Raw genomic sequence first — 15303 nt, forward strand, 5'->3', positions numbered from 1 at the left:
CAGTATTGTAGCAAAACAGACTATAGTTTCCCCTAAATAAATAAATACTTCTAATCATTTATTTAGTAAATTCCCTGCTGATAGACAAGACTGAAGGAGACTTCAGTCACTTTGCTGTGGTCAGTCTCTGTCTCAGCTTGACATACTTGTTTTTGCTGTCTTTCCCTTCAGATGGAGCAAGACGTGCCTTAGATCTATAGGAAATTAGCATAACGTTTCTAAGATAAAAGTCTTAACAACTGATCCAGTTTTGAACCGGTAGTCATTGGTTACTTGGTGTTGTCAATATTTACTAAGGCATAGGACATTTGGAATTCCTCTGAATTGAGAAGTTTGAGAATGGCAGGGAGAGATTAAAATCATTCCTATGTCATAAAATAAGGAAGTTTGAGGCCAAAGAGGCTGCATCTGCGTGGTTGTACAGGTATGTAGTGTGTGTTATCTCCATACTCTCCAGAGCCCTGTTTGTACACAGCAGGTCCTGAGGAGGGGTCTACTGGAACACCCGGGGGGGGGGGGGGAGCAGACCATAAGGAGATTGAAGTTCACTCAGAACAAGAAGAGGAGGGGGGTGATTCAGACTGGGATGTGTAGGGCTTTCCAAGACAGAATGAGCTTACCATTAGGCTCTAGGACTATTCAGGCCCTTTGGGAATTTTTCTAATGAAATAAAAAGCCTGTCTCTGTAGATGTCTCCATACTCTTCAATATATTTGTCCCATCTGGGACGTGTAGTCCACTCTATCTGGTGATTTGTTCTGGGGCTCTCTCTAGGATTTTTGTGGCGCTGGGAGAATGGAAGGGCTATCTTTATGTCCTCCTGTTGTCTTTTTGTTCAGTCTGTGTGACCCACAGATCTACATAAATGTAACAGGTTAACAGGTGTCCTGGAAGCCACTCTTGGATGTGGCTAAATAAAATGTCTCCTTGTTTGCATTCATTAGTGTGTATGTAAGTGTGTGTGTGTGCACGTGCGCACGCGTGTTCACACAGAAATGCACCTGCCTATTAAGATTCCTCATTTGTGTATGTTAGTTTCTTATATTTGTGGAAATTGGATTTTCGAAAGTGGTAGTCTTATACCTACCTTCTTCCCTGTAAGGAGAGTATCATGTAGAAAGGAGCTCTTGGACTGGGAGTCTGAGCATTTTTCTCTCTTGGCAAATGAACCTGTATGGAAGAGGACAGACGAGTGGCTGTGGTCTGACCCTCATCACTGGCAGCCTTTGGCAAGTCCTGTGTGATCTGAAGTCTCCTGGGCTTCCTGCCTCTTGGTGGGGTATTAGCATCTGGTGACGGAACAAGTCCGTGGAGTTCTCAGCTCCCTCGAAGGAGGAGGGTGTTAGCTGTGTTTCATTGTTTGCTGGGTACTAAGTTGAAGTCGTGAACCGCTGTTACACTTCATTCTGGCCCAGCCCCAACAAAATTCTGTAGTATGCAGAATCTGTTTTATAAAACATTTGATATACTGGGAGAAAGAGGGGGAGTGAAATTCAAACCTGCTGGTTTTGTTCTTTCTGCCCAAAGGTATGTATTGGGAGGGTTCCAACACTCTAGATCTTTTGAGATTTCTGGTGCTGCTGCTCTTCCTGTTTCCTTTTCTAGTAGGTATTAGACATCTACCAAAACTGCCTGGTATTTACGTGAATTTTTAATATTCATAAGAATACAGTGTCCCTTGAATATGTTTCTTCTGTTAGCCTTTGGCAACTAGACAAATTTCCAAATAAATACAACCCTTCTGGCTTGGGTTCTGTTCAAGGACACATGTCTCTCATTAGTTTATTTGTGAGTGTGAGTTTCAGTACTCTTTGCTATTAGGCATTCAGCATCTACACCTGGGACCGTGTTGCTCCTTGTTTGTAACGCTGTCATACACGAATCACAGTGGTTCTCCCATTCGGTTGATAGGACTTGTCTAGATGTCAGTCTGCCAGATTCGTCTCCGTCTTGGAAACAAAGACTCTTACAGTGCTCTCCTTGTCTCCGAGTCTCAATGCCTCTCTCGCTGTCCCTGTGTTCCCTCCATGAGTCACATGTGTGACCACACACCATCCTTCCTAGATTGATGTTCAGTGTATCTTTGAGGACTAGAGGAGCATTTTCTTATTAGGAAAATTATTTATTTTTTTGCCCCGTTAATAGTAAGAGTATATTAGATAACTGTAGGAGGAAGAATATCAGAAGTTAATTCCATTAAAACTGGTAAGTTTCATTAAATGCTAGATCTTGAATGTTATTTTCCTATCTTAGTCTGTAATGGTTTCCTCTTAGTGTACTTAAATTAACTCTAGCCATTTGAAGTCATCCCTTTTTTAAATGTAAAAAAAAAAAAATGTGAAGGATATAGAAGGAAATAAAACTTGGGTTATAACAGAGGACTTAAAATGGAAAAAACATTTCTTCACCTAAAATTAAACTGTGTCTGTGAAATAGATGTGGTAGTTCTTAACCATAATTGTATTATTGCGGATTTCAGTCTCTCAATTGTAAATTAGACTGTTGCCCCATAATTATTCTCTGTTGCCCTGGTAGTTTATCTGGTATGCCAGTGAGCTGAAAAAAAGCCCAATTCTAGGGTGCCTAGGTAGGCTCAGTCAGTTAAGTGTCTGCTTTTGGCTCAGGTCATGATCCTGGGATTCTGGGATTGAGTCCGGCGTGGGGCTCTTTGCCCAGGGGGGAGTCTGCTTCTCCCTCTCCCTCTGCTACTCTCTCCCTCCTTCTCTCTCTGTCAAATAAATAAACAAAATCTTAAAAGTAAATAAATTTAGGGGCGCCTTGGTGGCTCAGTTGTTAAGCATCTGCCTTTGGCTCAGGTCATGATCCCTGGCTCCTGGGATCGAGCCCCACATCAGGTTCTCTGCTCCGTGGGGGGCTGCTTCTCCCTCTCCCACTCCCGATGCTGTGTTCCCTCTCTAGCTGCGTCTCTCTCTGTCAAATAAATAAATAAAATCTTTAAATTAATTAATGAATTAACTAATAAATTTAAAACACCCAGTTCTTTGGACTAAAATGTTTGCTTGTGTTTGTTTCAGGAAAACCTCACAGCTCTGGTAGCTCTGAGCGGATTCAGCTCTCAGGAATGTATAATGTCCGAAAAGGCAAAATGCAGTTGCCAGTGAACCGCTGGACCAGACGCCAGGTCATCCTGTGTGGGACCTGCCTCATAGTATCATCTGTGAAAGACAGCTTGACCGGAAAGATGCACGTTCTGCCACTCATCGGTGGAAAAGTAAGTTTAAAAACAAAATGCTAACAGGTGTCCCCGTGTCATTGAGCTTACTTTGAGTTTCTGTAAAACGGGGTCCGTGGGGGTTTTCACTCACCTGCGGTCCACTTCAGTTCCTGTCGCGCTGTGCCCTGACCATTGTCGGGTGGTGGAGTGGTGGACGACCGTACCGCTGGCCCTCAGCAGGCCCTGGTTAGCCGCACTTGGCTAGTCCACGACAGGCCGGAAAACAGAGCAACTAAAATTCAGTATTATGTTTTAGACTGTAGGTGATGAATTATTCTTTACGAGTAGACATCTGTTGATAGCTTGAGTGCATACTGTGTGGTGTGGTGTAATGATCCTGAAGTCCATGGGTTGAGGACCATTCAAGCATGCGTACCAAAGGTTAGACTCTCTCTTGGACGAATCTTTGATCCAGCTTCGGCACACCTGTCTCTCTTTGTGCAGTGACCAGTGAAGTTAGCACTTTTTTTTTTTTTTTAAGGATTTTATCGATTTGAGAGAAGAGGAGCCAGCATGAACAGTGGGAGGGGCAGAGGGAGAGGGAGAAACAGACTCCCTGGTGAGCGTGGATTCCCAACAATGCAAGACTCAGTCCCAGGACACTGAGAGCATGACCTGTGAGAAAGGCAGACGCTTACTGACTGAGCCATCCAGCTGCCCCCAAATTAACATTTTTTAGTTTATCAGTTTAGCCAGTCATAATTTTTGAACCTGAAATGTTAACTTGTTTCAGAGAAAAGTTGTGATATAGCTGATAGATATTACCAACATTACTAGCTGCTTTTCTTTGGGCATGATAATTATTTTATTCCTACATTTATAAAATAGAAGGAACCAGATTGTTTGGGAAAATCTTACATTCTTTTTTTGCCAAATCGATTTATTAATACCCAAGTGTTGGTGGGAGTATCATTACCATAATTATATGTTATTATTTCCCGATTTTTAAATGATACGAAAGTCTCTTAATAAAATGGCAACACAAATTTGGATGAAGGAAAGGGTTTTTGAAAATTGGGGACAAATTAAGCAAATATTTTTTTTACCATTTTTCTTCCTGAATGGGCATGGGAAAGACAGCAGAACATGGAGGATATAAATAGAGGGGTTAAAAAGAACAACAACAACTTTTGTTGAAGTGAACTTTTTAAAATTGGCAAACGTTTCATCTTCTGGCTCCAGGGATTAGAAGTGAATAAGGTAAAAATCAGATGTGTGCAGTGGTAAATGTCTTTGTTATTCACTTGCTTTGTAGCAAATTCATTCTTCATTCATAGTTTAAATTAGTCTTTCCTTATGTAAATAGCCCATGTCACTTACCCATCCACCCCTCTGCTATTATGCATTCTAATCCTAAAAAGACTAATACTGGATCATTTTAAAAAGATTTTGGCCAGGTTGCCAGGTATATTTAGATCTATTTCAGTCACCTATTTTGAAACCATTACTTAACTTTTGTCTGAACAGTGAAGAATTAGTGGCATCTTATTACTGAAGATTTTGTCCTCTGGATTGAATTCTGAGAAATTAGTCATCATTATTACTCCCATAGGTCATCATTAAAAATACATATTTAATGTTTGATGCCCTGTTAGGTCAACAGTCTGTTTCTTCTCTATGATGTTAGGCATTTGCTTAGGCACATTTAATACAACTATTTATTAAATAATTTCTGTGGGGAAGCCACTTTGCTTGGTGTCCCAGAATACCAAGGTGGGAAGTCATCATTCCTGCCTTTGAATTGCTTATAATTGACTCTCCAGAGATGAAGGATGAGCACAATATCTGTTCTAAGAGAGAGGCAGAAAAGTAGTGCAGGAGATGAGTGGAAGGCGAGATTATATTTTCTTGTGGGGAATCAGGGAATTTTGTGATGAAGGAGCTAGCAATTACAGTAAAACTTGAAGGATGAAAAATCTCTTGACATATGAAGGAGATGGTCAGAAAGATTATTGTGCTCAGAGAAGCAGAGACAGGAAAGCAGTGGAATGTTCAGATAAGGTCAGAAGAACGAGTTATAATTAGCATTTTCATTCAGAGCTAGAGACTTGTTTCCCAGGCCTATTATTGGATGGACTCCTACCATTGAATAAATTGAAACAGCTTCCTTTTCTCACAGACCGACCTTGTAAAACCTGTTTTCCCCATGCCTTTAAAAATAATTGAGTATGTTAAAAACCAGTCTTTTAAAACCTGTTCGCCAAGTTCGGGAAAAATAACTCACTCTTTGCAGTCTGAGTTTTCATTAATGTTTATCTGTTCCTCTTTTCATTCTGCTGTTTCTTTCTGTTAAAGGAAACACTAAGAGTAAATGGAAGGTTTTTGTTTTTGTTTCTTTTAAATATATGAAGAAGACCTAGAAATGAAGTGTCTGATAGACTGACCATAACCTAGCAGTAATTGCTATAATCAAATCTGACACACCACTGGAGCGTGATCATTGATTTTACATTTTCAAATGTCCAGTTCCAACTATGAAGTTAAATGAAGCGCTCTTAAAATTTAATTATTGGGAAATAATTATTTAACAAAGAAGTTTCTATTCATTGTACAAGTATTATGTTATATAATTTGTCCTTTAGAAGTTAACATAGATTCTTAGATATAATATTTTAATATTTTACTTAATATTTGCTAACTTATGACACATAATAAGTTGAATAACCCGTTAACCTGCTACTCAGTTTAGGAATCATGGCAGTATTGGTATCAGTGTTTCTGCCTGTGTTCTCTTTACGTCTGTCCCGTTGCCTCCCCGGACCCCAGAGGTATCCACCCACTATCCTAGAATTTATATTCATCATTTTCTTTTTTGAAATAAGTTTAATCGTGTAACTATGTTTTGCTTCTTTTTGAGCTGAGTAAAAATGGTATCGTCCTATCTGTGGCCTTCTGTGATTGAATTTTTCCACACAGTATTGTTTCGTAATAAGATTCTATGATGCTTGATGTATGTAGTTTTCATTTCTGTGTGATGTTTCCCTCTGTAAATGTTCTAAATTTTCATAATTTCCCTGTTGATGGACATTTGGGTGCTTCTAGTATTTTGTTATTATAGATAATGCTGCTGAAATAGTCTTATATTGATATGCAGTGCAGTTACATGTACACGGGCATATACACATGCTCCAAGATGGTATCAAATTGTTTTCCAAAGTTGATACACCATTTTACACTCACATCAGTGTACAAGTGTTCCTGTTTCTCTACATCTTCACCAAATTTTATTGAGGTACAATTGACGTACAGTCAACTGCATATTTTGATGGTAATTTGATAACAGTACAGATAGCTAAATACACCCAGTAAGCCATTGCTACGATGAAGAAAATGATACCACCCTCAAAAGTTTCCTTGTGCTCCTTTGTACCCCTTTCCTCCCACTCTTTTCTTCTCACTTTCCCCCATCCTCCAGCAGTCACTGGCCTGATCTCTGTTAATATTGATTAGTTTAAATGGCATTTTTAAAAAATTGTATTTTCTCTTTCGTGAACAGAAATGCAGCTCTCTTTTGAGTATTGATTTTATATCTAGCCACCTTGCTAAATTTTTTTATTTATTCTAATATGTCTATAGATTGTTTGGAGTTTACTATGTAACTAAACATGTAATATTTAATAACAATTTTCTTCCTTCTTTAATACATTTTTTGTCTTATTGTAATGGCCAGAACTCTAGTATAGTATTGAATAGAAACACTAGACACTTGTCTTCTCAGAGATCTTAAGAGAGTGGTATATCATCATTAACACTGAAGTTTGCCTTATATATGTGATAGATACCCTTTGTTAGCTAAGACAAAGTTGTTGTTAGTGTTCTTAGTTTGCTAGGAGTTTTTATCATGAATGATGAATGAGTGCTGAATGTTACCAAATGCTTTTTCTGCAGCTGTGGGATGATCATATGGTTTTCTTCTTTAACCTGTTAATGTGATTAAAGATTTTATAGTTCTAATAATGTTAAACCATCTTGCCTTTCTTGAAGTAAATCCAGTTTGTTCTTGATAGGTAGTTTTAAAAAAAATTTAAATTCAGTTAATTAACATATAATGTATTTTTTTTTCCAGGGGTATGGGTCTGTGATTCATCAGTCTTATACAATACCCAGTGCTCATTATAACACATACCCTCCCCAGGGTCCATCACCTAGTTATCCCAACCTCTCTACTCCGCTCCTCTCCAGCAACCCTCAATTTGTTTCCTAAGATTAAGAGTCAAAAGATTTTATCATTTATTTGAGAGAGAGCGCACAAGTGGAGGGGAGGCAGAGGGAGAAGTGGACTGCCCACTGAGCAGGGAGCATGACCTGGGGCTCAGTCCCAGGACCCTGAGATCATGACCTGAGCTGAAGGCAGCTACTTAACCAACTGAGCCACCCAGACGCCCCTTGATGTTTGGGTTTTTTGTTGTTGTTGTTGTTTTGTTTTTCTGATTCTACATGTCTGTATTTTTTTCCCCCTGTATTTCTGGATCCTGATGCAATATTTTGTTCAAGATAAGTGTTCATAACTGAGACTGGCCTAAAATTTTCCTTTCTGTTACTGCTCTGATGATCTGTTCCTGGTTATGAAATATGTGGTGGTATTTTTCTTCATTTTTTGTTTGGTGGATGAGTTTGCACAAGTTTGGAAAGATCTGTTTCATGGAATTTTGGGTAGAATCATCTATAAAACCATATGGGTGTGATATTTCTTGAGAAAAAAAAATTTAATACTCAGTTTCTTTAATAGTTATAGGACTATGTAGGCCTTCTAGGTTTTTTTTTGTGAGTTAGTGTTAGTAAAATATATTTTCCTAAGATTTTGGCACAAAATTGCTTAAAATCTCTGCTTAATCTGTAGTCTTGTCTCTCTTACATTATTAATGATGTTTGTGTCATTATCATTATCATGATATCATTGACCTACATCAGTCAACATTCGATTTTGTTAGCCTTTTCAAAGAACCAGTATTTTATTAATGTTCATAATATGGTTGTATATTTGGTTTTCATTTCACTAATTTCTGCTTTTTATTATCACCTTTATTCTACTTTGAGTTTATTTAATTTTTGGTGTGGTATTTTCCCCCCTAGGTTCTTTTTTTTCTCTCTCTCTCTCTTTTTTCTTCTTCTTCCTTTTTTAAAAAAAATTAACATATAATGTATTATTTGTTTCAGGAGTACAGGTCTGTGATTCATCAGTCTTACACAGTTCTAGAACTCACCATAGCACATACCTTCCCCAGTGTCCATCACCGAGCCAACCCCTCCCCAGGTTCTTGAGACACATATCAATGAAAACAATTTTCTGCCTTCTTTTCTAATATGAATATTTAAAATTATAAAATTTCCCCTATGTATTGCTTTTGTTGTGTTCCATAAATTTTAATATGTAGTACTTTCTTAATGGTTTAGTTCTAAGAATATCTAAATTTTTATTTTTTTTAACTTGTTTAGAAGTATGTTACTGGTTTTCTAAGTATACTTGGGTTTTAAATTATTGACATGTAACTTCTAATTGCATTTTGGTCCTAGAGCATAGTCTGTGATATGCATCTTCTTGAAAATTTTTTATACTTCCCTTGTGACCTGTGATCATTTTTGTAAGTGAAGCATAGAAGCTTGTGTAGTATCATGTTACTTTATTATCTGGACTTTTCCTCCTTAGGAGGAATTTACTGGGAGTGGAAATTTGATTTGACTGTATCACTGCCTTATTAGAACTTGAAGGTTCAGTTAGGACTCTTGGTAGAGTTTTATTTCATGTTAATCTCAATTTCATGTTAAATTTTTAAAAAATTACTTAACATGCTTGAAGACTTTTTCTAAGAGGTTGTAATTCAGAGTAATAGAAAAGTCCCTTAAAGTAGAAAACTTATCTGGAATAAAAATCCTTAAGTAAAATATAACGTACAGCTCCGTCCAAAAGAAAAAAGAAACTTAGCACCCTGTTGTGAAGATAGAGAAAGATAGGGAGGGAGTCTGTTCCAATTTAAACAGGAAGAAGAAAATTTCGCTCTTGGGGGAAATCTAAAGAAGATAAAACTCCCCATTTTCTATTTCCTCGTAATTCAGATTGGTTAGTCAGACTCAGGAACTTAACACATTTTAAGTGTTAAGAGGAACGTATGTAGGGAAAGCTGCAAATCTGTGCAGGCTCACTGGCCCAAGGTATGGTTCATGAACTATGTACGTGGTCTGCTTTCCTGACTCTTTTTGTCTCTCTTTGTTTTTATAGGTAGAAGAAGTGAAAAAGCACCAGCACTGTTTAGCATTTAGCTCCTCTGGACCCCAAAGCCAGACTTACTACATTTGTTTTGATACATTCACAGAGTATTTAAGGTGGCTTCGACAAGTTTCCAAGGTAAGTGCGTACCTGAGATCAATGTTCAGCTTCTAGCTGGCTGCAGAGTTTCTCTCTGCTTTACCCAATTCCAGAATGTAGTATTATACTTTTTTTTTTTTTTTTTCAGATACTGCTAGTAGTTTTGAATTCGAATTTTGAAAAAGCTCATTTTGGCTTAAAAGTAGCCAATTAAAAATTTCCGAAGTGTTTCATTTGTTAGGTTTTGTTTATCCTAAGGGGGAAAAAAAGAAATCAGTGAGTAGATTGGCATTACTCTCTTAATGCTATAGGTAAGGAACATGAGCTAAGAATATTTAAGGGACTGGCCCAGGGTAGGACAACTGTAAAACCACAAAATACCCAAAGAATTATTACAGATTTCCCCTCTTCCTCTATTTTTTTCATGTAAGTGGTTTAATCTGTGCCATCTCCTTTTCACCTGTTCAACTTCTGCCTTTCAAATGGCTTACTTTCTTTTCAGATCTTTATTATTTTGACCGTTTTATAGTCCCCTAATTGAATAAGATTACCACGAGCAATGAAACAGTATACTTGTGTGTGTGCGTGTGTGTGTAATGGAAGCTAGAGTAACACGATGAATAAGATAAATAAGTGTTGGTATTTCAGGTACTTTGTGTGAAGATGGTTTTACATCACATTTATAGAACTGTGTGTAAAATGGGTGGATTGTAGTATTTGGTGCCTTGGTTTTGGGTGTGTTTATGAAATTATGAAACCTCTCTTGGGTGTAGAACCATTACTTTGGAATTTGCTTTCATATTTTTGAATTTGCTATCCAAGTTCAATGTGATTCAGACTGCTGTATGATGATGTAATTATTTATCAAGTGAATGAATAGGACATAACTTTTTAAAACAGTTAATAGAAAATTTGAGAATAACGTCTAGAAAGACATTCTGAAATACTGGCCGCACTTGAATTATCAGGTATAAAAACTGTGTCCTCTGATGATGCCATACACTTAAGAATTTTAGTTTCCCCTCCTTTCTGAGAAGCAGCAATGGGCAGAGTTTGGATTAATAGGACTCAGAGGGTTCTCCCAATCTGGTAGGCAAGTGGAAGGGCAGTGCCTGCTAGAGAAAACGGGAAAGACAACATTTCTTCTGCAGACGTCCTTGTAGAGTTCTTGTGGTATTAGAGGCAATAAGTACATCTGTATAGTTGTTTTAAAATTACTTTTGTGGTTGCAAATGTGAGGAGACAAGTATTAAAGAATACTGTGCTTTTATATTTAAGTGTTTGCATGGGTTTGAGGCAGTAAGTCAACAGTCTACACGGCTTTATTCAGAATAAAATGCCAAATGTGGTCAGAGTGCATTACATTTCTTTCTATATGGAGATGTTGATTTTTTAAATAAACTTTTTATTTTGGAATGATTTTCTATTTACAAAAAAGTTGTAAAGATAGCACAGGGAGTTTCCACATAGCCTCACCCAGTTTCCCAAGCATCTTCCATTACCACGATAGATTTGCCCAAACTAAGAAACCAGTATTAACACATTATTCTGAACTATCAAACTCCAAGATTTATTTGGATTTTACTAGTTTTTCCATGAATGTCTTGTTCCAGTTCCAGGGTCTAATCCAGGGTACCACCTTGCATTCGACTGTCATGTCTCCTTTGTCTCCTCTGGTCTGTGAGAGTTTTTCAGTCTTCCTATGTTTTTTTATGACCTTGACAGTTTTGAAGGGTATTGGTCAGGTATTTTGTAGAATGTCCAATATGGAGATGTTTTGATCTTTTAAATCAAATCCAGTGTCATAGTGACCTGTTTTGCATTCTTTTTGGAACAGGTCAGAGGTATAAATTCTTTTTTTTTTTTTTTTTTAGAGGTATAAATTCTTAAACATGGATAAAGATGTAAATAAATATATGTAAATTATTGAGCTTACCAATGACACATTGTTTTGATTGAAACAATAATAAAAAAAGATTAATAGGTATTAAGTTTAATAGTCTTGTATATTAAACATCCACACAATTGATAAGTCACTGTTCTAAAGCTAGCAAGCATTTATTAAGCACCTACTGTATGTTACATATGTGTTCTATGTCCTGGAATATAGCGGAGAACAAGTCTAATTCCTCTCTTGGAAGCGCTTACTTTGGGGAAAACAAATGATAAATAAGTAAACACACAAAGAAAACATCAAATAATCACAGTGCTGTAATACAAGTTATTATGACAGAGAATAATGGAGGAGGAATAATTCTTTCTGAGGAGGGGACGTTTAAACTGGAACTTTAAGGAAAGAAGTATTTGAAGATGTTATGGGAGTTTTTTGAAGGTATCATGGGAGGAGTTTTCCAGCAGTCAGAGAAGGGAGTGTGAGAGGGCGAAGACTGGAACAAGGGATGTGCAGTCAGCGAAGGCAGGGGTCTTAGGTTACGGAACAGGGTAAGGAGTCTGGATCCTCTTCCTGACATAATGGCAAGCCATTAAAAGAGCTGTCTTCCGGAAAGCTGCGCGATCTGACATTGCTGTTTTGGAGGATGAGAAGGGAGGCAGGCGGGGTTTGACTGGTGGGAGGCTCGTGTGGATTTTAGGCAAGAGGTGAGAGAGGAAACAGAAAAAAGTGGATAGATGTGTTTTGGGATGTGTTTTGAAGATTGAGTGACAGGATTACCGATAATTACATACCAAGCATGAAGAAAAGGTTGGAATAAAAAATGGCTTCTAGGTTCTACTTCTCATTCTAGGTTTGAATGAGGAGTAAATTGTAAATTGTAGCCTCAGTCAGAAACCATAGCACTAATTAGACTTTTTATATTGGCACCTTTAAAACAATGGCCAAATACAGTTTTTTAACTTCAAAGAGTTTGTTTCTAGAGAGACAGCAAAGAGGTAGGTTATGAAATGTCTTTAATGGGGTGTGGAAATTGTTGATTTCTAACTTGTGGTTGGTGATCGTAAAGGTCACGTGTTAGCTTGGTTCATAGTCTTCACTGTTGCTGGTTGGGCGATAGACCATCTCCAGGGTCTAACAGGATAGTGTGTCTGGAACGAGGTGCTCGCGCTTGCTCTCTCTCTCTCTCTCTCTCTCTCTCTGATTATCGAAACCATGAACAGACTCAGGCACAGGCCACTCAGGAGGAGAAGGCGGGGGCTGAGAGAATTGTGACCAAGAAGGTGATGGTGACTGGGTGGAGGACTGGTGGTGTCCGTTTCCTCTTCACCGATGGTGGTATGGCCGTTAGAGAGTGACTGATGCGTCTTGCAGCCACAAGCAGAAGATCATTCACAAGTGTACACGGACACAGCAAGGCTGCAGCTTGCGTTTCACACAAGTGTGGGTGGGTGCTTCCAGGAGGGAATGTGAGCTAATTACCTTAAATTACTAGTATTAATAAGTAGTTAACTAGTAGTTGGCTGGTATTAGTGAGAAGGAATTCAAATTAGAATCTGAATCTCCTTTCCCTTCAGAAAGGCTCTGAACATTTGCAGAAGCCAAATAGTGTGGGAGTAAAGAGTTTGGGTTTCAAACTAAGGCAGACATAGATTCTGCCACCACTGGCCCTGACACTGTGTCGAAGCTTCTAAAGTTTAGGCCTTGTCATTTGGTAAAGGGAATAGGAATAGTCCTTACCTCCTAGAGCTTAGGTCAGATACGTGCATGATAGACTTACCCTGGCACATCGTAGCTTATGTGTATGAGAATGACTAGATAAATACATGAAACAGTTTCATGGCCATCATTCCTGCTGTTATCACCGATTGACCAATCTTTTTAAAGTACTACCTGTTTTTATATTTATTTTAAGCAGATAAAGACACACATATGCTTGGTTTATCTGAACAAAGGACTTTTTGCTGTTCTTAACAGCCACAGCAGCCTTTGGGGGTAACAGAACTTGGGATGGCAGACACTGGGGAGAAAGATTTCTTCCTGAAAAGTCAGGGGTCAGGGACAGAGGGCAGAACATCTTGCTAAATGCATATTTTAGATACAGTGTCTTTCCTTTCTCCATTCTTAAACACCAGATACACATTTCAAAGGTTTTTAGAAGTTGTTATGGTTAGTGAATTAAAGGAGAAATGAGTTACAAGGTTGAAGAGCTTAGATATTACATGAGAAATCAGGGTGAGAGCCCCCTATTTGGATATGGATGCCATATAAAACAGCCCTGCTCTTCTTTAAACTTCGTCTGTTAAGGGTGGTCCTGTGATCTGGTCTTTTTCTTTAATCCAGCATCCTGGGGGAGCAGGTTGGGGCTACTGGCGAGAGGCTGCTGAGAAGCTCGGTCCGTGGAGGAGTATGTGCTTGTGGGGAATTTGGAGTGGCCAGAACTGACTCTTACAAGCCTCCTGTACTTCCAGCTTCTGTTGCCGCTGCCTCTGTTCTGAGTCATGTCCGCAGGCATCAGAGGTTGTGCAGTTCAGTCGTTCAGCGTTATGTGGAGACTTTCTTTTTCTTTTCTTACTGAGAGACGCAGCATAGAATGGATTGCTGTACATCCTAATGTTTATTTTTTCCCCTTTTTTACATTATCTTTTAATCTTTTTTTTAAAATTTAAGTTCAAGTTATTGACATATAATGTATTGTTAGTTTCAGAGGTACAGGTTAGTGGTTCATCAGTCTTCCGTACCGCCCAGTGCTCATCACATCACGCGCCCCCCTTAATGTCCGTCACCCTGTTACTCCATCCCCCAGCCCTCAGTTTGTTTCCTAAAGTTCAGAGTCTCTTATGGTTTGTGTCTCTCTCTGATTTTGTCTTGTATTATTTTTCCCTCTCTTTCCTATGATCTTCTGTTTTGTTTCTTAAATTCACATAGGAGTGAGATCGAGTGAGATCATTTGATAATTGTCTTTCTCTGATTGACTTATTTTGCTTAGCAGTAATACCCTCTAGTTCCATCCACGTTGCAAGTGGCAAGATTTCATTTTTGTGTGATGGCTGAGTAATATTCCATTGCACTCATACCCCACATCTTCTTTATCCATTCATCTGTCATACATCTTAATGTTCAAATGAGATTCATTTTGATAAGAATCTGAAAGAGAAGCAACAGAAAGAAATATCTGAGTTTCTGATTTTTAAGGACCATCCCCACCTCATTCTGGGTAGGAGGACAAAGAGAACCAATTCCAATGATTTTTTAAATTAAAAGGAGTTAGATAATTTAAAAGGGCAATTCTTTATTTTCAGTTTATGCTTCTGGACCTAGTGAAAAGAGAAGTGTTAATCTTCTTATTTGTTTCATTTGATTTTAGGAAAATTTATAAAAGGTCAGATACGTTCTACCAAGATAGGCCTTTATATACTTACTATTTTTAAAATTTAATCCTAGCACTTACTATTGCTTGCAAAAATAATACCCAAGGCGGGGCGCCTGGGTGGCTCGGTGGATTGGGCCGCTGCCTTCGGCTCGGGTCGTGGTCCCGGGGTCCTGGGATCGGGCCCCGCATCGGGCTCTCTGCTCCGCGTGGAGCCTGCTTCCTCCTCTCTCTCTGCCTGCCTCTGCCTGCTTGTGATCTCTCTCTCTGTCAAATAAATAAAATAATAATAAAAAAAAAAATAATACCCAAGGCACTTCTTTGGAGTTTTGTTTTGGGAGGGTGTTAGTGATAGATACTGTGAGGGAAACAGCTCCTTTGGGAGGATTACGATATTTATTGTAAAGTCATCCCAAAATATTAACGCATGACATGCTTTAAAAATTCGGTAAACATCCCCTTGTATGCAGTGTAGCAAAGGGCTCTGTTGGCTCAGCACGGGT

The 15303-nt window shown here is 38.4% G+C and overlaps 1 protein-coding gene across 1 annotated transcript in view; it reads left to right on the forward strand.

The window, feature by feature from the left end:
* Positions 1-15303, forward strand: part of PHLPP1 (PH domain and leucine rich repeat protein phosphatase 1) — a 208308-nt gene that overhangs the window by 101954 nt on the left and 91051 nt on the right. Inside the window, exons 2-3 of the mRNA XM_046025178.1 lie at positions 3036-3232; positions 9453-9578. Of these exons, the coding sequence (XP_045881134.1) occupies positions 3036-3232; positions 9453-9578 (323 nt within the window). The remainder of the gene's footprint in view (positions 1-3035; positions 3233-9452; positions 9579-15303) is intronic.

The sequence above is a fragment of the Meles meles genome, chromosome 12 (assembly GCF_922984935.1).
Source record: "Meles meles chromosome 12, mMelMel3.1 paternal haplotype, whole genome shotgun sequence".
Taxonomy (NCBI): domain Eukaryota; kingdom Metazoa; phylum Chordata; class Mammalia; order Carnivora; family Mustelidae; genus Meles; species Meles meles.